Source organism: Onychostoma macrolepis, chromosome 15 (assembly GCF_012432095.1).
Source record: "Onychostoma macrolepis isolate SWU-2019 chromosome 15, ASM1243209v1, whole genome shotgun sequence".
In the NCBI taxonomy this organism is placed as follows: Eukaryota; Metazoa; Chordata; class Actinopteri; order Cypriniformes; family Cyprinidae; genus Onychostoma; species Onychostoma macrolepis.
Genome location: NC_081169.1, coordinates 14,119,788 through 14,146,939, shown reverse-complemented (window position 1 = coordinate 14,146,939; position 27,152 = coordinate 14,119,788). Strand labels below are relative to the sequence as shown.

Sequence of the window (27,152 nt, the reverse complement as noted above, 5' to 3'; positions counted from 1 at the left end):
CTTTATTTATATAGCGCTTTTACAATACAGATTGTGTCAAAGCACTTAACAGTATCAAATTGGAGGATAGAGTGTCAGTAATGTATAATGATAAGATTAAACACTCAATTTTCAGTTAAAGGCATTTCATTATTGAATTCAGAGATGTCATTGTCTAGCTCAGTTTAGTTTAAATAGTATCTGTGCAATCAAATCGGCGATAATCGCTAGAAATTAAGTGTCCCCAACTGAGCAAGCCAGAGGCGATATAACGTTAATATACCAACCTATTGAAGTACTGAAATCTGTTTTGTACCTTTGAAATACACTGATAACCAACAAATGCAGGAGGTGATGAGAGTCACATGATGAACCAAAGCCCATCACAAGCAGCTTTTAAATAATAACATATATAGAAGGTGCACAGTATCATTCGCACAAGCACTAAACACTATCATGGCGAGACTCATTAAACTGAAATATGCAATAAACATTAATTTAACTACATTAGATGTAACATACAACCCTAATAAACATAACTGATAAGAAAAAACCTAGTTATTTCAAAGAAAAAACATCAAATTCAAACAAAATTTGAAATGCAATTCAGGGAATTCTGGGAACATCAATTTACGGTTTTTCCCTGTAAATTTTACATTCTTTTTTACTTCCAAAAACCGTATTTCACCGTAAAATTGTCAGAAATATCTATTACAGTTTTTCACCATGTATATTAGGGGAACTTACCGTTAACCATTTAACAAGTTTTTACCGTGGCTTTTTCACAGTTTTTTACCGTTAAAATCACAGTAATTTTTTACAGTGTATATATTTCTGGATCCCACTTTATATTAGGTGGCCTTAACTACTATGTACTTACATTTGAATTAATAATTTGGTACAATGCACTTATTGTGTACATACATGCTTTTACATTGTACTTATATTTTTAAAAATACCTATATGTAATTACATCTGTAATTACATTTATAATTACACCGTTGACCCATCCCTTAAACCTACCCAAACCACCAAACCTGTCCCTAACCTTACCCATATCACACCTCAATAGCAGCAATAGTGTTTTGCAATACAGTATGAACACAGTAAGTACATTGTACTTATTTTTTGATGTAAGTACATAGTAGTTAAGGCCACCTAATATAAAGTGTGACCCATTTCTGCTGCACTGTCCAGAAGTTAAGATGTATTATTCTAAGAGGAAGCTTTAGAAGTAATTTAATTTCTAATTAATGTCATGTTTTCATTTATTTTGTAAGCAACAATGTAGTAAATGCAACAGCAAAAATATTTCATTACACTTCATGTACATTATTGTGTACTTGACTTAACTTAGTCATATTAAACTGTTTTTAATAATGAGTTTGAAGCCAGTTCAACTTATAGTGTGTGAACAACAATGGCCATACTGGTCTCATATAATGCAGAAATGAATTTGACTGCATGATAACCCCCTCACATTAAACCTATTTGATCAATGAAATTAACGTGTAACTGCTCAAAAATGAAGTTACGGTTGTATTCCACATGAGAAAGTTTCTCTGCATGTGATAAAAAGATAAATAAATAAACCCAGACCAAAACAGGTAACTTGCAGAGCAATCAATGCAACGATCTCTTCTAATCTAGTCAAATAATAAAGTAGCGCGCTTTCTCTTACAGTCGTGTTATAAATAAACCTAGCGTGCTCTGAGCGCTCAGCCCCTGAAGTGTCTGTCAATGGAAATTCGATGTCAACTCGTTTTTGTTTACATTGCAACAGGCTAGGAGCATATTCGACACTAAAAACGTACTCGGTTTAGATTGTATTTACCCATTTGCAGAAGGCAGAATCTATTGATCACCACAGAAACCATTGATTAAATCACTGTCTCCCATAGCTACATTAAGTTACAGGCGGACGAGGAAGGAAATATCCGACCCCTCCAGCGCTACAGGTGAAAGGTTTGAACGTGCACCTATAAGAAATATGATAGCCTACCCGAGTACTCGTAAATGCAACTCGTTACACATTAATTCATTACTGTAAGCATCAGCGCATCCGAAACTTATATGCATGCACTAAATCAGATGCAAAGCATGCATGTGAGCTGATCGTGCACGCATGTTTCAGCATTCAATCAAAACTAAGACAAGAAATAAATTGACTGTACTTACTTCTCTTTTGACGTTCCATAGTAATTTCTCTTTAAATTCTTCATCTGTAGTCGAACCCATTGTCCCTGACTGTTAAACAACCCAAGTGCAGCATAAACTGTCTGGAGACATAAATCTGAACGGCTCGCCTGCCTTCCTCCCAGTATTCCTTTACCCTTCCTTCCTTTTCATATAAATGTGTGTTCTGACAGCTGAGCGTTGACGCATCTAAGCACTGCCTTAGCGCATCGTGAAGCCATCTTCGGTTCCTTTATGACGCAATCACCGCTGGCCCCGCCCCCTTGGCATTGTTGATCAATGGGCTAAATCTCTTCACGCGCCGTACGCCGTTCAGGCAGTGACGGCGATTTATTTTTAGCTCCCCTCCACATTTGACAGCTCAGATGGAGGCGCCTGCGGTGGTTCAACTAATCAGGCATTGTCATAAGGCGTTCAACAAGACATGATGTTCATATGACCTACTGGATGAAAAGATACGTGATGCATAATGGTTATAGTCTCTGATCCTATTATGGAAGGAACAGCTGGGTATATAAAAGGCACAGGTGCAGGCAACTGGAAAAAATAACTAGCACAAATTTAAACTACTGAGTTGATATTAAATATTTCAAAGCTGTTTAAGGGGTTTGTGGAACAATTCATTTATAAATTAGTTAACCCAAAATGAAAATTTGCTTAATGTTTATGTAGATTAGTTTGTTTCTTTATCACAAGAGATTCAGAGAAATTTAGCATTACATCACTTGCTCACCAATGGATTCTCTGAATGGGTGCCGTCAGAATGAGAGTCCAAACACCTGCTAAAAACATTACAATAATCCACAAGTAATCCACATGACTCCTGTGCATCAAGTAACGTCTTCTGAAATAAAGTGTTGTTTGTTTGCAAGAAACAATTCAATCAATAATGCATTTTAACCGCATCCATAATGCATAATAACACTTCTTACATCAGAAATCCACTGACATATTTGTTTAGAGCCATTTTTGATCTGGTTCTTGATCTGCACAAATTTCTCCCCTGATTCAGCTGAGACAACTTTTTCACTGGAGGAAGCAATATTATGATAAAGGACTAAAAATGTCTTGATGGATTTACAAACTTAAAATAGAAATAAATGGAATATTTAAACATGCAAACAAGCAGCTTTTCACTTCACAAGATATTAATTGTTGGACTGGAGTGGTGTGGATTACTTGTGGATTATTGTGATGTTTTAATCAGCTGTTTGGACTCTCATTCTGACGGCACCCATTCACTACAGAGGATCCACTGGTGAGCAAGTGATATAAATTTCTCCAAATCTGTTCCTATGAAGAAACAAAATCATCTAAATCTTGAAGGCGTTACAGGTTTTCATTTTTGGCTGAACTATTCTTTCAATATCTACTGTTAAAATTACTGGATAAAAATAAAACACTTAATTCAAATTAAAAAAAAAACACGAAAGATTACACTTTTTTTTTTTGGTTCATACATTGACAGTCAAAGGGGTCCAATGTTGTTTTGGACCATACTAACTTTAAATGTATAGGCAAATAAACATGAATTATTGTTTAAAAGTTTAAGAAAATATTGTGGTGTGAGTGTTAAATAACTAGAGCAGGAATCTTTTAGGTCACATTAATTCATTCATTCATTCATTAAGTATTAAAAACACTTTTCTCTTCATCTTACTAGACAAAATCAAACACTACAACCTGATTTTCCCAAATACAACACCCCAAGTTCATATACATGATTTCTTTTTTATCAAATCACAGTACTTGATGAATAATGTAGGCATAAGGCAGGATTGTAACGGAGTATATGATCCTGTACAGTAAGCAGAAACAGAGTGATGTACTTCTTGGCAAATTCATCTTGGCAAGATGTTATCAAAACATTCCATGATTAGGTTAGTAACTACTGTTTAAAAACATAGCGTTTTCCTAAAAAACAACCAAATAATGAGGTAAATAAATTAAAATATAGGAACTGATGCTAGTTCATGATCAACTTTTTGTGTTATGTTCACATTAATGTTCAAGCCGCATTTCATCCAAAACATTGATTGTCAAGCCACCTACAAAAAGAAATAAAAACAAATAAAAGAAAGCAGCAATTTGTTCAGTCAGCGAACTACAAAGTGGTTAAACGGTGCTGGTAGTTTAGTGTTCTCCACAGACAATGTGAAAACAGAGGCACTGGTTGTAAGGATATATATAAAATGTCTTGGAAGCCTCAATTCACAGTTAAGCTAATGTCCAAGTGGTCTGTCGTCATAAGTGCTGTATCTTTTAACGTGGATGCGCCGCACACGCTCCCTCAGCTCCACAGTCTCCTCCTCTTCACTGTGTGAGCAACAATTGTTCCGTCTGCGGGTGGCCTCCAACAGGGAGTTATCTGGGACTGGGAGAGTCTCATAAAGCAGGGCATTTAGCGTCTCCTCATAGATCCGTGCTTCTGGAAACTCAACCTGAGCGCATTACGAGAGCTCTTCTTTGACACGTTCAAACAGGCTATGAAAGTGTCTATCGAAATACCTTTTCAAACAAGACTTACCTTTGTCTGCTTCTTCTCAGTAGCATAAACGATGGATGTGCAACAGACTTCTGCTAGCTTACGGCTCTGTCCGTAAAAGGACCAGCAGCAGATCTCGTCTCCGATGACATCTTTAATGAAGAGCACACGACTGCTGTAGCTCAGAGACAGCTTCTCAAACAACTCAATATTCTTGAGTAGGTTGTCATCCGAGTTGCTTTTGAGGAAGATAAACACCAATCAAAAAGACAATCAGAACACTAGAATTTCTCAAAAAGGTAAATCAAGTTGAATGTTAAAACACTGGTATCTACCTTGTATAGGAATATTTGTTGTTACCTCGGTTGTAAAGCAGTTTTACAACAGGCTATAAGCGGAAAATAATAAAGGCAAAAGACATTCAGAGTTGCAGATTATCTTGCTTTATATGCGAACATAAAACAAATACCAAAAAACAGGAAATATTTGCACTCCATGAACGTCTCACCCTTACGCAGCCTTGTATCAGCCTCTCTTCCTCTTTCGGAGATGTTATGACTGGGATAACACACAAAGCCTTTTCTTCATTATCCTACCAACAAACAAACAAATAATAAACAAAAACAAAAAATGGAACAAAGTCACAAAGCCTACCAAGAAATATCTGGGTCATATGTAACCCCCATTTATGTATGCTTGTATTTATTTCTGACAGATAGAAAAAATGAAGTTTGCAATTAGGACCATTTAAATAGTTTGTATTATTCTTTACATTCTATACATACACTACATTTCAAAGGTCTGCAGTTAGTAAGATTGTTTTCTCAAATAAATTTTTACTACTTTTAATAAGCAAACTTATGCCAGCATGTTTATTAAATTTTTCAAAAGTGACAGTAAAGACTTAATGTTCTATTTCAAATCAATGTCGTTTTTAAGCTTTCTATTCATCAAAAAACCCTGAAAAATGCCTTACAATTTCCACAAAAATCTGCACAAAAACTGATTTTCAACAGTTTCGTAAAAAAAAAAAAAAACATGTTATTTTAAATTGTAATATTTCACAATATTACAGCTTTTTTTTTTTTGCTCAAATAAATTCAGCCTTTCTGAGAGTAAGACACAAAAACACAAAAAAACTTCTACCTATCCCAAACTTGTATATTATTATATGATAGTACAAGACTTTGCCCCAGTTCCCATTACCTTAATGCACCCTAACCTTTAATATTCCCATTATTTTCAAACAGGATTATCATTACTACAACATACATTTTATTTTACTGCTATACAATACACGATGATTAATCTTAATTAAAATGATTGTATATTAGAAGCAGCAAAACAAATTCTACCCAGATGTAAAGTATTTAAAAATGTAAATAATATATCTTTTTTTTCCCACATTACAGTAACAAGAATGATAGAACCTTATTTGCATTACAACAATAAAAAAAAAAAAAAAAAAAGTGTAGGAGATATATGCTTGCTTTAAAACGGCACAATTTGAAATACCTAATTTCTATCTTTTCATTTTGGAATGAAATATAACTTGAATATTTTCAGGAAAAAAATCACACAAAAACAAGAATAATCAGGAAAGTCTCAACCAACCTGCAGGGCTCTCTGGCACAAGTCTATCAATCCCTGTATCTGGTAATACTTGGCTTCTGCTAGCAGCTCCATGATACCCTGTCTGCTCTTGGGCAAGGTCACAAATTCATCACGGAGATAGCTGAGAATCAAACTAAAGTGTTTCCCACAGCGATCTATTAGAATCCAACCTATGAATTCACAGAACAACATCAGTACTGCAAACCAAGGCTAAAATGGTTACATCATATCTCGGCACTGTCTAAATAACTCACCTTCCTTATCAGTGAGCACTTCCATCTTGCCGCTGAACATGGATCTCAGGAGGGTGTCCTGTCGGGTGAGAACTTGCAGTGTGGAATAGTAAAGATTTCCGCCAACATTGAGCTGCACGTACTTGTTGCCGGTGACACCGCGGTATGTGCAGGTGTTAGTCTTGGGGCAGGCCACTGAAGAGACTGACACAATGGGCCCGGTTTGTGGTTGAAGCTGGTGCAGGCAGCTCTCTCCTGACATGTCCCTCTGTAGGTAGATAACCACCCTGCACACGATGGGTCTGATTTCCCCCGCCGTGGTGAATTCTGCTGGTCAGGCTTCATATATCACAACTGGCATGATATTTATTTTTTTACATTTTATTAATATTATATATATATATATATATATATATATATATATATATATATATATATATATATATATATGTGTGTGTGTGTGTGTAGACAATTAACAAATACATTTACATTAAGTGTGAAAGATTTCCAATATGGTAAAACCATGCAATGACTACAAATGATAACAGCAAATATGACCTTGTACTGTAAAGACTGAAAGACCATCTAAAGTGACAAATATTGAATTTATATCGTGTATATCTTGACTATTAATACATTAACTTTTTCTGCTGTTGCATTGCTACTAAACTAGAAACGTCTCTAACGTTACTTGTGTTTACAGACAACCAACGCAAACGTGTCTGGTTAATATAAGGAAGCAAAAAGCACAATGACCAAACATTTCTGGACTTCGGTTAAGTTTAATGCTAAAATAGAAGCAGTTTAGTTAGTTTATTTCAAAATAGTTATAAGTTTGTCGCCATAAAGAAACTTTTCCAAGCCAGAAAACTCACCCACTGTTCTTCAGTAACCCGAGGACTTGATCAGTTCGACAGTTTTACTTCAACCATATCTGATAAAAAGAAAACAAATAGCTCTATCTGAAGATATACAAAAGTAAAAGCCACTTTTCACTTCTGCCTTCACAGTAATAACAGAACGGTGTAGATTGTTCTTCTTCTTTGAAAGAACAACAGCAACAGGTTACATCGTGATAAGGATCTACTGCCACCCATTGGCTAGTGCAGGGATTGTCAACCTCGCCCAGCCCTTTTATAATGCTTTACTTTGTAATGTAAAATATATTTCATAAATAATATTAGCAAACAATACGACGTTAAACCGAGTTTCTCAGTTAACTAGCTTACCCTTATATCTATTCCATGTCCTGAAATCATGTTTATTAATGATCTATAACAGGCTTTTTCACTTGTAATAACTTTGATTTGAACATTGTTACTTGATATTTGTACTTTAAATTTTTGCTTATTTTTATTTATTTGTTTGTTTAAAATGTTGTACACACCTTCTTCATATTTTATTGAATATTATATTTTATTGAATATATATATATATATATATATATATATATATATATATATATATATATATATATATATGTATGTATATATATTCAATAATGTTTTTTTTCATGTATTCACAGGCTTGGCATTTCAAGTATGAAGTACTTTTATTTTGAAATGTATACCCATATCACAGTGAATGTTCTAGATTTGTCGATATTATATTTTGTATATATCCATAGGATGCCATCTTTGTATCATTATTATATCTGTTAGCATTATACAGTATCTGCTTTTATTATTAAACCAAGCATTGCATTTAATTATGATATTTGTAGTAAAAATATTGGGAACTTTTAACAGCTTTTGACAGTGAACGTGACGCTATTCCAAGACCAGCCTTCGCGTTGCAGTTCCTGGCTCCGATTGGCTCTCTCTGCCTGCCAATCTCAACAGACGCAACCAATCAAACTCGTTTGTCCTTTCCACTCGCGCTCAGTGCTCTAGCTGCATCATATTCAAGATGTCGGCGGTGTCTGTGTATCCCATGTGTGTCCGGGCGAGCCGGGGCCTCCTCAGATTGAGGCAGGGGGCCAGAGGCTCCACAGCTCCTGCGGCGCTGGATGTTGTCAGGGCTCTCTCCGCTGACACATCTAGTAGCAGTGCCACAGGAGGACTTGCCCAGGCAATACTGCAGGAGAGGCTCCAGCAGCAGCAGAAAAGCCAGGTGAGCGCTATGACCGCCTGACATTCCTGCATAACAGGGTATTAGACAGGCAATTATTGCGTTATGGAAAAAATATTTACATTCTTACATGTTATTACTTAGGCGTTGAGTGTATTGATGAATAAAATACCGCAATATGTCAAATGGTTAGGTCTGGTTAGTGAAGGTTGACAGGTGGTGGTTTGAATGAAGTCAGACATGCAGTCTGAGTTATGTATGACAGAGCAGTAACATTGATTACATTTTCACATCATCAGTTGAAATCAGTGCATATGTAGCATAAATGATTGTAAAGGACAGAGCTGGATTACAAATGCTAGTTATATGAGTTTCTGTAAACCTGCCTTATGAAATAATACTCAGAAAAATCAATTACTTTTAAACGGAACAGTTTATTTACTCTTTATACAAAATATTTTTTATAAATCTAAAAGGTATACGTGTGTTTTATGTTTTGTATCATATTTGATACATCACATCAGGCTTTGATGATAATTTAGAGGCCTTTGAAATTCATGTTTCAAATATGATGCATGCTTTATGGGTTAAACTTAGTTTGTTCATAATGCAAAAAAATGCAACATTACAATTGAGTGTGGTTTAAATTTCTTTTTTATGACTTTCACATTGGAGCTGCATTATGCAAGGTCAGGAGCCCTCTTTTGACTGTTGAATGCAGATAAGGGCTGAAGGCTGAATGTCTGTCAAAGGATAATAGGTGTCACTGAGTGACAGCTCCTCAGATCGTTCAAAATAATCGAATTGGTGCATATTAGAAATTAGTCACAGACATTAATATTCAATCTGGCTGCTGTGTAACATAAGATTTGGGATTCTCAGGATCCCAGGCAAATGTAAAGCAGGATGTTTTTGACACATCGTTCACAGGGCCAGCTTCCTCCAGAGGGTGATGACTCTGGTGAGAAGAAAAATGAACAGGGTGAGGACAAGAAACAGAAAGAGAACACCGCATATGCTAAGAAGATGGTCCTTCGGTTAGCAGGAATTATGGGACTTGGAAGCACAGTCGGCATTGTGTACATATTCGGTAAGTTTGCCTGTTGCTTTCTCACGCCAAGGGTGGGCACCAATGGAATGTTATAAATTTGACGATATTCTTTGAACATTGCTGGATTATTTAAAACTTTTTTGACTGGCATGTTCAGATTATACATAATTACCATGAGAATTTTTGGATGACACTGGGTACTGTATTTTGTATAAAAAAAACATCATATATGTGCTACTCTGGTGAATATTATTTTATTTATTAAATATTTTATTTTTGTATTGAAGGATTAAGTTGTGTCAATGGCAAATATTTATTTAACCTGCATATTTACTATCATTTATTTTATTTATGTTTTTACTGCTTACTAATGTGTGTGTGTGTGTATATATATATATATATATATATATATATATATATATATATGTATATATATATATTAGTGCTGTCAAACAATTAATTGCAATTAATCGCATCCAAAATAAAGGTTTTGTTTACATAATATATGTTTACTGTGTATATTTATTATGTATATATAAATATAAACACATGCATGTATATATTTAAGAAAAATGTATATTTATATATTGAATTTATTAATATATATAATATGTGTACATATTTATACATAATATACACAGTTCACATACGATATTATGTAAACAAACTTTATTTTGGATGCGATTAATCGCGATAAAAACATTTGACAGCACTAATATATATATATATATATATATATATATATATATATATATATATATATATATATATATATATATATATATATATATACTTTTTATTATTATTTTGCTTAAACTCCCAGTTTAAAATCATGACTCAAATTATGAATGTTTCTGTTCTGTAGGTAGCAATTCTGTGGATGAACAAGGAAATAAGGTAAGCATGAACTTTCACAAAGTCCGGTTTTAAGACTTTTTTTGGCAAGGAATCGATAAGCAGTAGTTCAACGTATGTTTTGAAATCACCCATACATCTTTTATACATATTCTAATGAGCTAAGAATTTCACCACCTTTTCAAGAAAGAGAACATTAGCTGAATAGATTTACTTAGCAGTTTAAAAGTATCTTAATGGTGATAGTTAATGCCAAAACACTTCCCAGCTGTCCATCTTTTTCCTCCATTTTTTCTAATATGGTAATTTTAAACAAGCTCTAAGCCACACTATTTCATATGGCACACTTTCTCACCTGCACTCCTCCACCAGTCTCTTTCTATTGATACTACAATCACTTTTGTCAGGCAGACAGTTCAATCAGGTATCGGTGTGAAGATTTTCACTCTGTATGGCACACTTCTCAAAGTGCTGTGAATTTCCTTTCTTCAGTGAGCAGACTTCCAGCACCTCTTGAGGTGGCCCACTTCAAAAGACTCGCTTTACAAAGGCAGTCTCACAGGAGACCGAAGTGAAATGTGCTTTGATTGTTGGTGTTGCATTTTATACCTCTCTTTCCTATGCAAGAGACCTGTGCTGTAATTGTAGCTTGACCATGATGTTGTGACAAGAACCAAAATTTTGTTTTTAGTTGTGAATTGTGAGTTGATAGTGAATTATTATAGAGTATTGTGATTTATTGCAACGTCTTCACCCAAAAATGAAAATTCTGTCATTATTTACTGACTTTCTATTCCAAACTTGTATCTTTTTAAGTTGTTAAATGGGTAAATTAGCATTTAAGCTTGTTTGTCTTATAAAAGATCAAATTAGCAAGGTCATGTAATCTTTCTGGAAGCCACCCACCTTTAAGGAGGCACACTTCACAAGTAGATGCCAAACACACCTAGTCTGGAGGCATGTGCCAGAGGTGTGAATTCAGGAAGGTGGCCACTTTAAAGAGCACACCTCCACCTTTGTTAGACATCCTGTTTTGTTACCTGCTTAAGTTAGAGCTGTCTTCTAAGGGCACACTTCACAGGTCAGTGTGATCTCACGGGAGTTCAGAGGGCCGTTGGTGCCTGATCGCGCACCTCATCCATTGTATTGGTTGAGTTTTACTGTTCTCAGCTCTTGTGATCTTATTGTGAGCAAGAGACCTTGATCCTGTTCTCGTACTGTAAAAAAAAAATTTGTCTCAGGGACTGGCTTTAATGATAGGTCTAACACACACACATATATATATATATATATATATATATATATATATATATATATATATATATATATATATAATTTTTTTTTTTATCTTTCTGTAAATTACAAGAAGGAGAACAAGAAAAAACATTATAGCAGAAACAGCTGTACATTTATGTACCTTACCAATTAAAAGTTTGGGGTTGGAAGGTCTTTTATGCTCATTTATTTGATCAAAAATACAGTAAAACAGCAGTGTTGTGAAATATTTAGGGGTGACCCCGAGTAGTCGAAGATTCGATGCTTCGATTAGAGGAGCCTGATTTGACTCTTAATCTCACAGTCGAATATTCGCAGAGATGTTATGATCATGCCATTTTGGCTATATGGGGGTGCTCAATGTCTGATTTCACATAGAACTACCGGTTTTCTCCCAATAAGTTAATATACAGCCTATTATGATAATGCTATAAATAAGAATCTGAAACGAAAGAGGCTTTTAATAATTTTTTATAACATGCATGAATATATTCAACCACCCCGTGACAGATTTAAGTTTCACTTTCCATAATCCATGACCGACAGAGGAGCATCTTGGCGGCAGGGATTTAAATCTTCAACAAGACTCAAACTGACACAGGCAGAGTGAAAGACTGGATTTTTTTCGATCAGGTAGGGTACAAGTGATTTCAAAACATTTCTAATTTGACTTTTGCATGCTGTGAACAGGCGTCAATCCCGTGGGTGCTCGGGAATGGCTGAGTACCCATGTAAAAGCTCGAGATATTATCTGTTCATATTGGCGAAACTGATCTGGCAAACTATCTAATGCATATTTGTTTTTGCGCTCTGGGGAGAATAATAAGGTTTAATTTTGTCCAGTGCAAGCTTGGGAATCCTCTCATTATAACAAAACTTAATGAGGTCACGATATTGACAAGGGACAACTTTTTAGTGATATTAAAAATGCAGTGCTGTCTGTGTGCTTTCTATGCTATAGCCTGTAATCCATTCAGAATTTGTATAGAACTTATTTTTTTGGTCACCTACATACTTCAAAGTTTCAAAAATGATATCCACATATATATGCAGGATTCAAACTTGAAAGAGCAATGGACGGGACAAAAATATACATGGAAGTGTATGTGAATTGAGGCTAGAGCACACTTTCTGAAGCGCCTGCAGAATTTAATTCTGGAACCAGGCCTGGATAAAACTATTAGGCAATCGCATGGAGTTTTATGTGGCAGTAGGCTATGCTTCAAAATCGGAAAAATTTGCAGGATATTTGTTAATTTCCTCTCTGAAAATCTCTATACAGTTAGAGTAAACATGTACACGGGCTTCATCGAATACTGCTTGCATCTGTTGATTTCATCTTATGTGGATTATTTGGTTTTATTTAGTGCAAATCTCCAGTTTCATCAGCTCTGATAAGTAATAAACAACATGATATGCTGCCGGCTAATGTTAACTTAATGTTTTATGTTTTGATTAAAAGATCATTTACCCCGTTTGTATCTGCGAGGCAGATTTTCCCTGTGTTAACGCCAGTATTTATAACTGTCAAATGTCTACTTGACTCTTGGTAATGTATTTTGCCCCGCCCCCAAACATATGATTCGGCTATCAGTCGACTATCAGCCAGATTCCACAATTCTGATTCGACTATGAAAATCCTTAGTTGGGGACACCCCTAGAAATATTATTACAATTTAAACAATTGTTTTCTATTTTTATATATTTTAAAATGGTATTTATTCCTGTGATGGTAAAGCTGAATTTTCAGAAACCATTAATCAAGAAAATAGTTGTGCTGTGTAATATTTTTGTAGAAACCATAATCCAGTTTTCAGGAATCTTTGATTAATAGAAAGTTCAAAAGAACCTGATTTATTTAAAATAGAAATCTTTTGAGACATTATAAATGTCTTTACTGTCATTTTTCACGAATGTTTGAATATTAAGGCATCCTTGTTTAATAAAAGTATTAATTAAAAAAAAAAAAAATGATACCAAACTGGGGTGCATTACTATGTTTTACATATGCCTCAGTTTCTTAATTCTTTCTGCCAAAAAGATCTGTTAGCTCTAAAAACAAGTTATGATTTACGCAAAATGGACTTTGGATAGACAAATTATGAGTAACATTACAGTAGCCTAAATTTAGTGCCGAGATTATTTGGTAAAACTTAGATAAGATTCAATTAGTTAACATTAGTTTATGCATTGGTTGTCATGAATACTAGGGATGTAAAGGATGCCAAAATGCCAGTGTGAACGCTAAGCGGACCAGGACCAAATGTATAATTTTCCTTTTTGGTCTGGACCAAAAGAACCGAACTAAATTGTAATACAATAATAATAACAACAATTTTATATTATTGTTATTGCTATGACAGTAATAACTGTATATTGTAAAACACTTGCACTGTAAAATAAATGAAAATGAATTTCATAGGTATATTATTTTTGCTTTACACTAAAGTAGGGAAATTACAATACTTCTTTCCTAAGTTCTAAACTTAGATATTTTGAATTTGCACTGCAGTAACCTAACCCATTTAAATCGCTAGCTGTCAGCAATTCATACTGCACTTTTAAGCTTTTATTTTGATGGAAACTGCAGTAGAGCTTTTATTTTGAAGAGAAACTCCAGCTTCAGTGAAAACAGTCTCTTATAAAAACGAGTCTCACAAGTCTAGTCAAATGCTGTAATCTTGGATTTAGACCCAACTGTTAAGGTGTTCATTTTCAGACCTCTTTGGTTTAGTGTCTGCTGCGCAGTAGGGTTGTAATGATATGAAGCTTTATCGCGGTTTGAACGCGCACAGTTATCATATCGTAAACATTTGCATATCTACAGTTTAAAAAAAAAAACTGACCCGCGCATATGCGACTTATTTCCACTCGGCTGCTTCTCTCTGCATTCAGGGCTGCTTCTTGGCTGCTTACAGGCACGTACAGCAGAGAAAATGACAGAGACAGAGATTATATCTAATCTCCATTCCCACTGAAAAAAAGTTCAAATCTGCAGTATGGGAATACTTCGAATATATATTAAAAAAAAAAATTAACGCAGGGTTGTCCTTGAGAATGGATCCAATTTGCAAAGACACTAATGGTGTTTTCAGCATCTACATAAACATTAACATCACCAGAGCTGCTCTAAGAGAGAACTTATATAAACATTTCCTAGTTTTATTTAAGAAAAAAGTCAAATACACTCTGAAGCTCAAAGGTCCTCTACAACCCGTCAAAATAAAAGTTCGATTTAACTTGAAATTGACACATATTAGGACTGTACAATGTACTTCAAAGTTATAATAACAGCAATAATAATATTCTTTATAATAATTTATTTAAACATTATTTTTAAGAAATATCATGTTTGTCCATGTTTTAACTTTAACTTTGCCAAAAATAAAAGTTGTTATATTTAACATTTTAATTAATGTTTTAAAATGTTAAAGTGTGATTATAGATATACATAAGGTGTAGCTTTATTTTTTTATTTGTTTTTTTAAACTAAATGAAATGTATTATTTATTTCAGAAGGAAGACTTCAATACTTTCATTAAAATGGTTTCAAGTTTGTTGTAATAAAGGATTTGTTCACTCAAATAACTTGTTCTTATTCTGATTGTCATTGTTACTGATAAGAATTATTGTTTAATATATACCGTGAAACCGTGATATATTCTGAGACGATTATCATACCGTTACAACCCTACTGCGCAGACACAGTTCTCAAAGCACGCCGGGTGTGATCACAGGTGTCACCTCATTGCCGCTGTGCTCTATAAACCACACACCTTTCGAGCTTTCTTTAAACTGCGGCATGTGCTGGGCTAAGGTGTTTGCACGGGAAAACTGTCTTGTTTGTTGGTTCCACCTCTCCTGGTCTACTTTCTTCACTTATTTCAAAAGGCACACTTTAACATGTGCATATGACCATATAAATGACAAAATGTGAAGTGTGCCAGACCTTTTGTTGTAAAAATTGCCACTTCTACTCACTCCAATTGGATGTCAATTAGGTGACAGTGTGGGACTGGAAACCTGGCTCTTTTCCCATAGACAGGCTTTTGTCTCTTTTTTTTTTTTTTTTTTTTTTGCCAGGACAATTCAGAACCCTTTGCTTAGTTTGGTACCATGTTATTTTCAGTGTGCTTTGAAGTTTTAAATGTTTTATTTAAAAAAATATATATTTTTTGATCTTTGAGTAATTGTTTAAATTGCTTTGAGCTTGTTTTTACACTTTCTTTTTTTTTTTACCATTTTATTTATTTATTCTTTGAGGGGTTGTGTAAATTAAAAAGTACCTTTTTACCTTGTTTATTTTTGATATTTTATTGAAGTTCTTTTTAAATACCCTTTTTAAACTTTTTTTATTATTATTATTTTGAGGGGTTGTGTAAATTGCTTTGAGCTTATTTTTAAATATGGTACTTTTTTATTAATTTATTTTTTTATTCATTTATTTTCTCTCAGAGGAGTTGTGTAAATTGCTTTGAGCTTTGTTTTATTTTTAAATATGTACCCTTTTACAATTTCTTTTTTTGTGTGTGTGTGTGTGTAAATTGCTTTGAGCTTATTTTTAAATGCAGTACCTTTTTGCTATTTTTTATTTTTTCAGAGGGGTTGAGTAAGTTTCTTTGTAGCTTGTTTATACTTTTTACCATTTTGTTTATTTATTATTTGAGGGGTTGTGTAAATTAAGTACTTTTTACCTTATTGTTTGTTTAGTTATTTAGTTTTTGAAGTTCTTTTTAAATACCTTTTCTTGAAGCATTTTATTTATTTTTTGTAGGTCTGTGTAAATTGCTTTGAGCTTATTTTTAAATACAGTGCCTTTTTACTATTTTATTTTTTTGAAGGGGTTGTGAAAAATTGTTACCATTTTATTTATTTATATATTTATTATTTTTATTTTTTATTTTTTTTTGAGGGGTTGTGTATATGGTGGTTCAAAGTTTTCAAAGTTTGCCGGCTCAATCCAACAATCTGGGGGCTGAAAAAATTCCACAGTTCCTGGTCATATGCCAATATGATTGACACCAGCAATCATTATAAAACATTGCAGTGTTTTCCAGGCTCTTAGACATTTTTGGATGAACTATCCCTTTAAAGGCTTACCTTTCACATCAGTGTGCTATGTGTAAAGGCTTGAGGTGTTTCCTCGGGAAGATTGCTGCCTCAAAGCTTTAGTTCTTCACATGTCTGTCACTGGAGATCCTGTAGGCTGTGGATCACTTTGAACGGGCACACTTCTCAGGCAGTTGAGATGTCGTAAGAGTTGTGAATGGAGTGTGCCAGACCTTTCAAAGCTGAGTCACGCTTCTCATGCTGAAGACACCGGTGAGACTTCACTTATTAGACTTCTTGCCAGAAGGTCTTGTCATGTTTTGGATATGGTTCGCACCTCAGTCTTTTAGTTATTAGACGCTCTCAAAAGATCATTCAACCAGTTTAACCTGTAACGGTGAAGTGTTTGGTAAAACCCGCATGACTGGATTGTTTGTCATCTCCCACTGTTACACATTTGACATTAGCACACATTTTACTTGATTTTTGTATTTACAAAATAAGTGGTTGGCTGTTGTAATTCCCAGCGGGCAGTAGTTGATTTTATGTTAGACTTTCGCTCAAGGACAGTTTTGAAAACAGGAACCTTCACCAAAGCCATAACCTTCAAACAGACTGTTTTTCCAGCATTTGTCATGTGAATTAAACCCTCTTAATAATGTCCTACAGAAACAAGTGACTTGAAGGACACACTTAGTACAGTGTGGTGATGTTTGTTCTCTGCACTTCTTTGGTTTAATGACCCTTTTGGCTTGCTTGCCTTTTGGACAAGTGATGGAACTGGGCACACTTCACATGTAGTTAAGACCTTGTTGGAGATATATGTGGAGTGTGCCAGGCTTTAGGGTGCCATTTCTTACAGCCAAAGTTCTTAATTGAAGGGCACTTAAGGGAGGTGACAGCATGAGAGCAAAGGCTGAATCCTCTTCTCATAGAACAGAATTGAATGAGCCACTATGGCTGTTGGAGTTTGTTTCTGTGCTTCATCATGTGCAGCTTTTCTTGCAAAGCTTTCAATTCAAATATTCTTCAGTGCTGATAAGAAATATTAACAGATTAATTTAAATAACTGTTCAAATGTTCGGGGACAGTAGGATTATTAAAATGATTTTTAAAGATTTTTTTATGTTCACCATGGCTGCATTTATTTAATGTAAAAAAACAGAAATAATGTGAAATATCATTACACTTTAAATCACTTTTCTATTGTACTATATTTTCAATTTTAACAATATATTCCTAAAATGCAAAGCTGCATTTTCAGCATCATTACTCCAGTCTTCAGTGTCACATGATCCTTCAGAAATCATTCTAATATGCTGATTTGATGCTCAAGAAACATTTCTTACTTTATTATCAATGTTGAAAACAGTTGTGCTTCTTAATATTTATGTGGAAACCTTAATACAGAAGAACATCATTTATGTAACAGTTTTTTGTAACACATTCATGTGTCTTTCCTTCCTTTTTTAATAATCTTACTGACCCAAATATTTTGAAAGGCAGTGTATATCCATCTGGAATACTAATGTATGTTGAATAGAAGTGTATTGTATACATATGAGTATAGTGCACTCTGTATGGTTGCAGAGCTTTCATCTTCAGTGGTTGTGGTTTCTCTTAGAATACAAATATAAATACAAATTCATAGCTTAGTCATATTGAATAGATAAAATATTTTTGCTTGCATGCTCATTTGCCATAGGCAACACTTGCATATACTGTTAGTTCCATAACCATGAAGTTTATCCATTGCTTTTTTTTAAAACAATATGGCTTTATTAATATAAACAACAATCTCCCTCTCTGTATTATCTGTCGTCTTTATCTCTTTGCAAGCAATAACTGAAACCTAAACTGATAGTTCAGCCAAAAATGCATTTACTTGTCCTCATGTCATTCTAAACCTGTTTAAATTTCTTTCTTCTGTGGAACACTTTGCAGCATGTCGGAAACACACACACACACAGAGAGAGAGAGAGAGAGAGAGAGAGAGAGACGTTTCTCAAATTATCTTAGTTTCACAGAAGAAAGTCATACAAAGAAATTTGGAACGAAGTCTGATAAAGTGCAGAAATGTAGTTCACCAGCAGGGGGCAGTGTGTGTCCTTCATGTTTAATAAGGTGGTGTTTTTCTTAACTCCACTTATTTATATTTTCCGTTTTCACTTAACATTTATAATTGAGTGACTTTTTCATGTGATGAACCAGAAAATTGAGACTTAAGTCAGAATTAAAATCGCACTTAGCCCTTTGTTTCTGCACACTGCAGTTTTGTCCAGTGGAGGGCACCAGAGCGGTTTCTGTACATGAATGAATGAATGCAGTAGGAGAATGACAGGGGTTAGAAACAGGCCCTTTGCCCGTGTTGAACTGTGAGCCATCCCACCAGGCAGCATGTGGGGGTCCTGGACCCCATGAGGGGCAGAACCTGCTGACAGATGCAGCTGAATATTAATTGGTTTGGTACTTATTGGTGGACCAATGTGAATTGTTATTAAAAGACTAAAGAACTATATATTTTTACATTTCATCTCTGACAGTAATATGCCAAATGGTATTTTAACTGTGCCTGATGTGCCATGTTCAGTAGTATTATAGAATAAATGTATTATACATATAATATATGTATACATGTAGAAGTATTATATTATAGCCAAAGCAACATTTGCCATTTTCATTTAGTTTAACATGATGTACTAAAATAATTAAGGAATAAAAAGGATTATATAATATAAAACAAAATAAGCTTAAGAAACTAGTAAAATAACAATAATGCAAATCAAAATGACTAAAATGTTAACTAAAAGGAAAATGGAAAATAAAATAACCTCTCAGTCTAAAAAAGAATCAAAGGAGTTTTATCAAACCTTTTACTGCTAATTTGTTGTTGTATTTCTAGTTTGTATGCAGGCACTCTCCTTGTACCCACATGTGATGACTTGATGTGCCAGTGTGCACTGAAAACATGCTTGTATCTCACCTCTCTGTTTCTTTTTTTTTCTTGCAGATTCCAGATGAGTTTGATAATGGTAAGTCCTCCCCTTATCTGAACACGTCAGGCCCTGAGGCTGTTATGAAATGGTTTGGACATTTCATGCGCTTACAGAGGCTTTTCACACTGTATTAAAAAGTAACCTTAATGTAATAAAACCAAGCTGAGGGCCTATTGTGGTGGGCATTTTATCCTACATACAGATTTTCATAGAATTGATAAGACAATTTAGTTTCACTTTAAGTGTGTTTAAAGGCACTGAAAGCATAGCTCAGGAGGAAGTTGGCTTGACAAAAATAAAGTAGAGAACTCCATTATTTGTAGACCTTAAGTCTACAAGCGCAAAATGCTGTAATTCCCCCTCCTTTTGAAAGCAGAATATTGTTAGCCCCACTACCCAGGCTTTTTAGCAGATGAGGACCCTTCTGGCCTGCTTGTTGTGTGTTTGTTCACCTGTCAGGTTAGCATGGCACATGATGGATTTCTGGTGCCATGCAGCACCTTTTACCCAGTGCCAGCGGGTGTCAGCCCACTTCACAACAAAATGTTTCATGGGTCCGAGCCCCTGCACATGACCCCTGCAAGCATCAATCTCTCACACACCCGGATTGGCCCTTAACCAGTGGCATGCGGCGCATGTGCCAGTTCACATTGGCAGTTGTTTCACTGAATTCATTCACGCTGCATTGACTCTTAATTGTGGGTTGCTGAATTATGAGGCTTGTGCCTCTTTTAACAGTTTTAATGGGATAGTTCACACAAAAATAGAAATTCAGTCACCATTTATTAACCGCTATGTTGTTCCAGATCTGTATGACTTTCTGTGACCTGTAAAACACACATTGTGAATTTTTAAAGAATGTCCTTTTTTTAACACGTACATTTTACATTTGACATCGGTTGTTTTTTTTGTTCATTTTGGAGCTTGAAACTCTGAGCTTCACTACTTTTAAGTTTTAAGGTTTTTGAAAGAAGTGTCTTATAGAAGTCTCTATAGTAGAAACAGTAATATTGTGAAATATTACTACAGATAAAAACAACTGATTTTTGAATTTGATATGCATTAGAATGTAATGTATTTGTGTGATTGCAAAGCTGCATTTTCAGCATCATTACTCCAGTCTTTAGTGTCACATGATCCTTCAGAAATCATTCTAATATGCTGATTTGCTGCTCAAGAAACATTTCTTTTTATTTTCTACGTTAAAAACAGTTGTGCTGCTTAATATTTTTGTGGAAAGTGAGACGCATCTTTTTCAGGATTCTTTGATAATTCAAAAGTTCAGAAGAACCACATTTATTTTAAATTGATATCATTCACAGAATTATAAATGGTTTTGTCACTTTTTATGAATTTAAACGCATCTTTGCTGAATAAAAGTATTAATTTCTTTTGTAAAAAAAAAAAAAATGTAACACCGCAAACTAGGGTTTATTCTTCAGAATTTAACAGGAGAAAGTCATATGGGTTTGAAACTAAATGAGGGTGAGTAAATAATTGTATTTTATTTTTATTTATTTAATTTTTTTAGGTGTACTGTTTCTTTAAGTTTGGCTTTCTGTTTGTGGAATGGCTTGGGTTTTATGGTGATTTTTATGTGGTTATTTAGCTTTGACATATTTATAGCACCATTGAGTACAGATATGCCATCTTCAGAGCATTACCATTAATAGAGTAAAGGTAGAGACGCCACTTAACAGCGGTAAATGCAGACCACCTGTGCTTTTCATTCACTGCTGATGTCAATTGAGATAGCAGGCTGCTTTCACTTCCTCTACGTGATCGCACACTCTTATCATAATACATAATTAATTCCACGCATTCCCTGAAGTGTCCTTCTCCTCTCCCCCCCCCCACCACCACCTCGATATATTACCTCCGAGCCCAAAGCGCTGCTGTCCAACACTAAAGCTCTTATAGCTTCTAATGCCATAACGAAGGGCCATGATTACTTTAGGGACCGAGGTGAAACGCCTACTCCCTCAAGGGAGTGGAGAAGCAGGTTTTCTGTCTCCTGGGCCCATGCTCACCCTCCCTAACACAGCAGAAGGCCAGCGTGGGCATGAAGAGTGGACCCTTGATAGGCGCTGTCCTGAGGGAGAGGAGACAAGGCAAACAGGCGTGCCTCCAAAAAACCTATTCTGCCTTGCCAAGTGACGGCATTCAATGAAAGACACTTATATGCACATCCTGCACCAATCCGCCCCCTATCAAAACCTGTGTCACTCAATTTGTACAAAATGGCAACTGGCCAGTGATACAATTTATGGAGTCACAAACTGTTGTTTTTATTAGGTCACATCACCGAGACTAAAAATAATTCTTTGTGTCTGTTTGTTTAAAACTTTGGAAAGGCTTCGTACTTGTGTCACTGGTGTAATGTGTGGAGTGAAATATAACGACAGGTTCACCCATCACCTGTGTCTGATCTTTGAAGAACAAGTGTAGTCTTGTTTGCCGTGGTACTGCGTGGATTCAAATGTGTCAGGAGGAGGGGTTGATTTGCTTGAGCTTAAACACACAACGATTTCATCACCAACGGATAGCAACAACAATAATCAGGAAATAAACAGGGGAGGGTTTGTGTAATGCTCAGGTGTGAAAGCTCACTTTCCATTGAAGACATTGGGTTTATTCGGTTATCTCTGTAATCCCTTTTTAGTCTGCCAGGCATGGATCTCATAAACCTGAAAACTCCAAAAAAAAAAAAGGGTGCAATCTTACAGCCTGTTCACATCTTTTAACAATAACAATATTATAACGTCCACACCAATAGGCGATAATGTTCTGTTTATTATAAGCGTTTGCTGCAGTTTTGTCATCTGCCACTTACGAGTTTCTTAAAACTTTGATTAGCTGTCAATGTTTTTATCACTAATCAGCTAGAAAAAAAAATCATTCTGAAATTGATTTCAACAATATTGTACCTCTGTGTTGTTATAGTTGTGGTATGGCTATTCTCATATAATTAGAATAATTATTAAAACTTATGCTCACCAAGGCTGTTTATTTGATCAGAAATACAGTAAAATTAGTAATATTGTGAAATATTGTTTCAATTTAAAATAACTGTTTTCTGTTTGAATGTATGTTAAAGGAATAGTTCACCCAAAAATGAAAATTCTGTTATTAATTTCTCACCCTCATGTCTTTCCAAACCCGTAAGACCTTTGTTCATCTTCGAAACACAAATTAAGATATTTTTGATGAAATCTGAGAGCTCTCAGACCCTCCATAAACAGCAAGTGTCCTTAAACAATCAAGGCTCAGAAACGTAGCAAGGAGACCGTTAAAATAGTCCATGTGACATCAGTGGTTCAACCGTAATTTTACAAAGCTACAAGAATACTTTTTGTGTGCAAAGAAAACAAAAATAATGACTTTATTCAACAATTAATCTCCTCCGCGTCACCCTATAGCGCCATTTGAGTGTCACATACGTAAACAACGTATGCAACGTATGTACGCAGATACGTTGTTTACGTTCAGATCAAAGTGTAAACAGCGTATCCGCGTATTGTGCTGCTGACACAGAACAGCATACGTTGTTTACGTATGTGAACTCTCCAAAATGGCACCAGGGTGACGCAGAGGAGACAAATTGTTGAATAAAGTCGTTATTTTTGTTTTCTTTGCACACAAAGTATTCTTATAGCTTTGCAAATTTACGCTTGAACCACTGATGACACATGGATTATTTTAACGATCTACTTACTACGTTTCTGAGCCTTGATCGTGTAAGGATCCTTGCTGTCTATGGAGGGTCTGAGAGCTCTCAGATTTCATCAAAAATATCTTAATTTGTGTTCCGAAGATGAACGAAGGTCTTACGGGTTTGAAATGACATGAGGGTGAGTCACTAATGACAGAATTAGTCATTTTTTGGTGAACTATCCCTTTAAAATTTAATTTATACCTGTGATGCAGAGCTGAATTTTTAGCAATCATTATTCCAGTCTTTAGTGTCACATGATCTTTCAGAAATCATTCTAATGTGCTATTTATTGTTATTATCAATGTTGACAACAGTTGTGCTGCTTAATATTTTTTGGAAACCGTGGCAAATTTTTAAATGAACACAATTTATTTGAAACAGAAATAGTTACAATCTGTAACGTTATAAGTGTTTACTTTCACTATTGATCAATTTAATGCATCCTTGTTTAATAAAAGTATTAGTTTCTTAAAAAAAATTACTGTATGCTCAACAAAATTTTTTCAGAACTGTTATTTTGTCCTCAAGCACAAAAACCCTCCAAAACTCAAATCAAACAAATGACCCAAGAAAACACAAGCATAGGCTTGGTACTCTATCCACAGGACAGTTAGATCCCCATATGACAGCAGGGAGAGAGGGGCTGCACCTAAAGACCACTTTTCACGGATGGAGAAAGGAGCGATTGACAGGGAAGAAAAAAGCAAGAGGCTCCCAAAGAAAGGGATGGAAGAAAGGCAATTGAGTAATGGCCTTTGGCAAACTAGCGAAGCATATGCTAACCCAGTGCAGGATTAGAGGAGGCCTTTGTTGTGTCCAGAGGCCTAGCCATCGATCTTCTTCTCCCTCCCTCCTTGCCTTAGACTCAATGGACATCCCTCCAGAGAGCCACAGACCCTCTGTGAAGCAACAATGGGACTCCTCGCATTTACACTGACAAACAAGGTTAGCACAAGAGACTCTTCAAAGTGCACCCAGTTGTTCTGCGCTTTTCCGGTGTCGTCTTGGATCAGTCTTGGTAACGGTTTCTGCAACTGTTCACCCTTTGTATTGATCTTGGTCTAGTGGAGAGGGAAGGACTTATGCTAGGACAGATGTGCCAGTTTGGATGGAATTTAACAGGCGACTGAGGTGGATGTGAAGAGGATAAACTTTTTCTAGAGTCATACAAAAAGTAAAAGAAATGGTTACTCTACACTACTAGTTGTTGCCACTAGTTATTCATCAACTAATTCTGGAAAAAAAAAAATCAGTTTCCACAAACATTAAGCAGCACAACTGTTGATAATACTGAAAATTCTGCTTTGCCATCACAGGAATAAATTACATTTTAAAATCTATTCATATAGAAATCTGTTATTTTTAAGTTGTAATAATATTTCACAATATTTCTGTTTTTACTATATTTTTAATCAAATAAATGCAGCCTTGTTGAGGATACCAGAAACCAGTTAAATCTTACCAACCCCAAACTTTGCTCCAAAAATATGTGATGTTATTTTTTTCCACGGAACACAAAAATAGATTTTCCAGTTCCCAATGTTGGTATTACTTGGTGTCCAATGTGCCAAAACGTCACAAAAGCACCATAAACGTAGTTCAATTCTCTTAAAGTGTCCAAATTAGTTCATATAAATTTAAGTCGTCATTCACAATAAAGTGATTCATACATCTCAGGTACGATATTTGATTTGAGTGTTGCATAATTAAATAATTATAAAACAAAGCCATCATATGGCTTCAGAAGACTTTTTAAATATCATGCATGGACCACTGTTATGGTGGTTTGAATTCTTTAATATTTTTCTTTTGGGTTCCTCAAAGCAAGAGTGTCTTTAGAACAATATGTGGGTGAGCAAGTGATACAATTTTTGAAGAACTATTTGTTAGTAGGTGTTTTTGTCTAACACAGCTTCAGGTTTGCTTCATAAATCCATTACTTTATAGAAACAAACCTGTGTTGCTAATGCCATATATATGGCACCTACTAACACACCGCCACTGTCTCCCTTCAACATGAGTATGATGACAAGACGTTCATCTCGTCTCACTCATTAGTCTCAAGGGAAAGCTTATTCCATTGGAGGCTGCCAACAGGCACATGCTCCCTCACAGAGAGCAAACACTCCCCCTCCGAACTAATCAAACAGGGGAGAAAAGGAGGGAAAGGGCTTGAGTGGCCGGAGGAGAGGGTGTTTAAGCAGTTTATATCGTCCCTCCCCCGATGTCTCCCAATCAGCCTCCTTCCTCGTGCTCTGATGTTGTTGATGGGGCCCCTTGGCGGGCTGGCTGCCTTAACAGACGCACAGCGAGCCGCGTGGAACCTGTGTGCCGCCACTTTATCTGTCCTTTCTGCCGCTTGAGGTGGCATATGGCATGTGACGACTGGAGGGAGCTGAGGCCATGAAATGGGGCTAATAACTTTAGTTTGAATGATGTGGGGATGTTGTAAATTGTGTTGAAGTGGCCATTATTGTTGGATGTGGGGATGTAATATCAGTAAGCTATAAATGGTTTAAAACGACTTAACATTTTTGCATTTTATACAGTAAGTTGTAGGGCTGGGTTTTGACACATTTCACGATTCGATCCTGATTGACAAGCTTTTGATTCAATTTTCAATTCAATATCGATTATTTTGGAGATATATCAGCTACAGTACATAAAATTTCCTCAAGGAAAAAATTCTTGCAACTACTACTGTAAAATATGCATGCAAATTAACTGATTTGTATGCAAATGGTTACATTACGTTCAATTAAGTTTTTTATAATACAACCCGAATTCCGGAAATGTTGGGACATTTTTTTTTTTTTTTGAATAAAATGAAAACTAAAAGACTTGAAATCACATGAACATAGAGAACATAACAAATGTTTAAACAGAGAAATTTTACACTTTTATCCACTAAATGAGCTCATTTCAAATTTGATGCGAATTTTTAATTTGAAAGAGTGCGTAAAAAGATTGTGGAATTCTTTAAAAACAACGTTCATCAACGTCAAATTGCAAAGGCATTGCAAATGTCGTCATCTACAGTACATAACATCATCAAAAGATTCAGAGAAACTGGAGAAAATCTCTGTGTGTAAGGGACAAGTTGGATGCCTGTGGTCTTCAGGGCCCTCAGACGACACTGTATCACTCATTGGCATGATTCTATCATTGACATTACTAAATGGGCCCAGGAATACTTCCAGAAACCACTGTCGGTAAACACAATCCGCCGTGCCATCTGCAGATGCCAACTAAAGCTCTATCATGCAAAAAGGAAGCCATATGTGAACATGGTCCAGAAGCGCCATCGTGTCCTGTGGGCCTATGTTCTATTATGAATAAAACATTGGCTCATGTGATTTGAAATTTAAAATCTGAGACTGTTTCATATCAAAAATAACAAGGCACAATGCTTATTGCGATTTATTTGGACAGGAGGCGTGCTACAATTTTCCGTTCATTAACTGAAAACAAGCTAGACTAACGATTCTTAAAATTTAAGAAAAGATATCACTTCGTGAAAATGAGAATGGATTAAAATTGAGAAATCGATTTTTAAATTTTTTGTTTTTTACCCAGCCCTAGTAAGTTGAAGGCATTTGAGGAACTAAAATAAACATGAATATTTTATTCTTCT

General features: G+C 35.3%; 3 protein-coding genes across 8 annotated transcripts in view; 1 reads left to right on the top strand and 2 right to left on the bottom strand.

Annotated features, from left to right (window-relative positions):
* The window catches only part of sgsm2 (small G protein signaling modulator 2), a 50,805-nt gene extending 48,348 nt beyond the window's left edge, over nt 1-2,457 (bottom strand). The window contains exon 1 of one of the 4 annotated variants that reach the window (XM_058745221.1): nt 2,158-2,457. In XM_058745221.1, coding sequence (XP_058601204.1) covers nt 2,158-2,217 — 60 coding nt within the window. In that variant the 5' untranslated portion in view covers nt 2,218-2,457. The remainder of the gene's footprint in view (nt 1-2,157) is intronic. The other 3 variants (XM_058745219.1, XM_058745220.1, XM_058745223.1) reach the window with 3 other exon arrangements.
* A 1,312-nt stretch (nt 2,458-3,769) lies between these two features.
* On the bottom strand, nt 3,770-7,596 carry tnfaip1 (tumor necrosis factor, alpha-induced protein 1 (endothelial)). 3 transcript variants are annotated; one of them, XM_058744620.1, is made up of 7 exons: nt 7,383-7,596; nt 6,529-6,861; nt 6,275-6,444; nt 5,169-5,252; nt 4,996-5,048; nt 4,703-4,898; nt 3,770-4,616 (listed from the first exon to the last, which is right to left on the bottom strand). In XM_058744620.1, the coding sequence occupies exons 2-7, from the start codon at nt 6,767-6,769 to the stop codon at nt 4,398-4,400; spliced, it is 963 nt and encodes a 320-aa protein (XP_058600603.1). In that variant the 5' UTR covers nt 6,770-6,861; nt 7,383-7,596; the 3' UTR covers nt 3,770-4,397. The 3 variants fall into 3 exon arrangements, with proteins under 3 accessions (XP_058600603.1, XP_058600604.1, XP_058600602.1); XM_058744621.1 differs by having other exon boundaries at nt 6,529-6,846; XM_058744619.1 differs by having other exon boundaries at nt 6,529-6,834.
* A 772-nt stretch (nt 7,597-8,368) lies between these two features.
* The window catches only part of timm50 (translocase of inner mitochondrial membrane 50 homolog (S. cerevisiae)), a 32,348-nt gene continuing 13,564 nt past the window's right edge, over nt 8,369-27,152 (top strand). The window contains exons 1-4 of the mRNA XM_058745198.1: nt 8,369-8,619; nt 9,508-9,667; nt 10,494-10,525; nt 19,818-19,839. Coding sequence (XP_058601181.1) covers nt 8,416-8,619; nt 9,508-9,667; nt 10,494-10,525; nt 19,818-19,839 — 418 coding nt within the window. The 5' untranslated portion in view covers nt 8,369-8,415. The remainder of the gene's footprint in view (nt 8,620-9,507; nt 9,668-10,493; nt 10,526-19,817; nt 19,840-27,152) is intronic.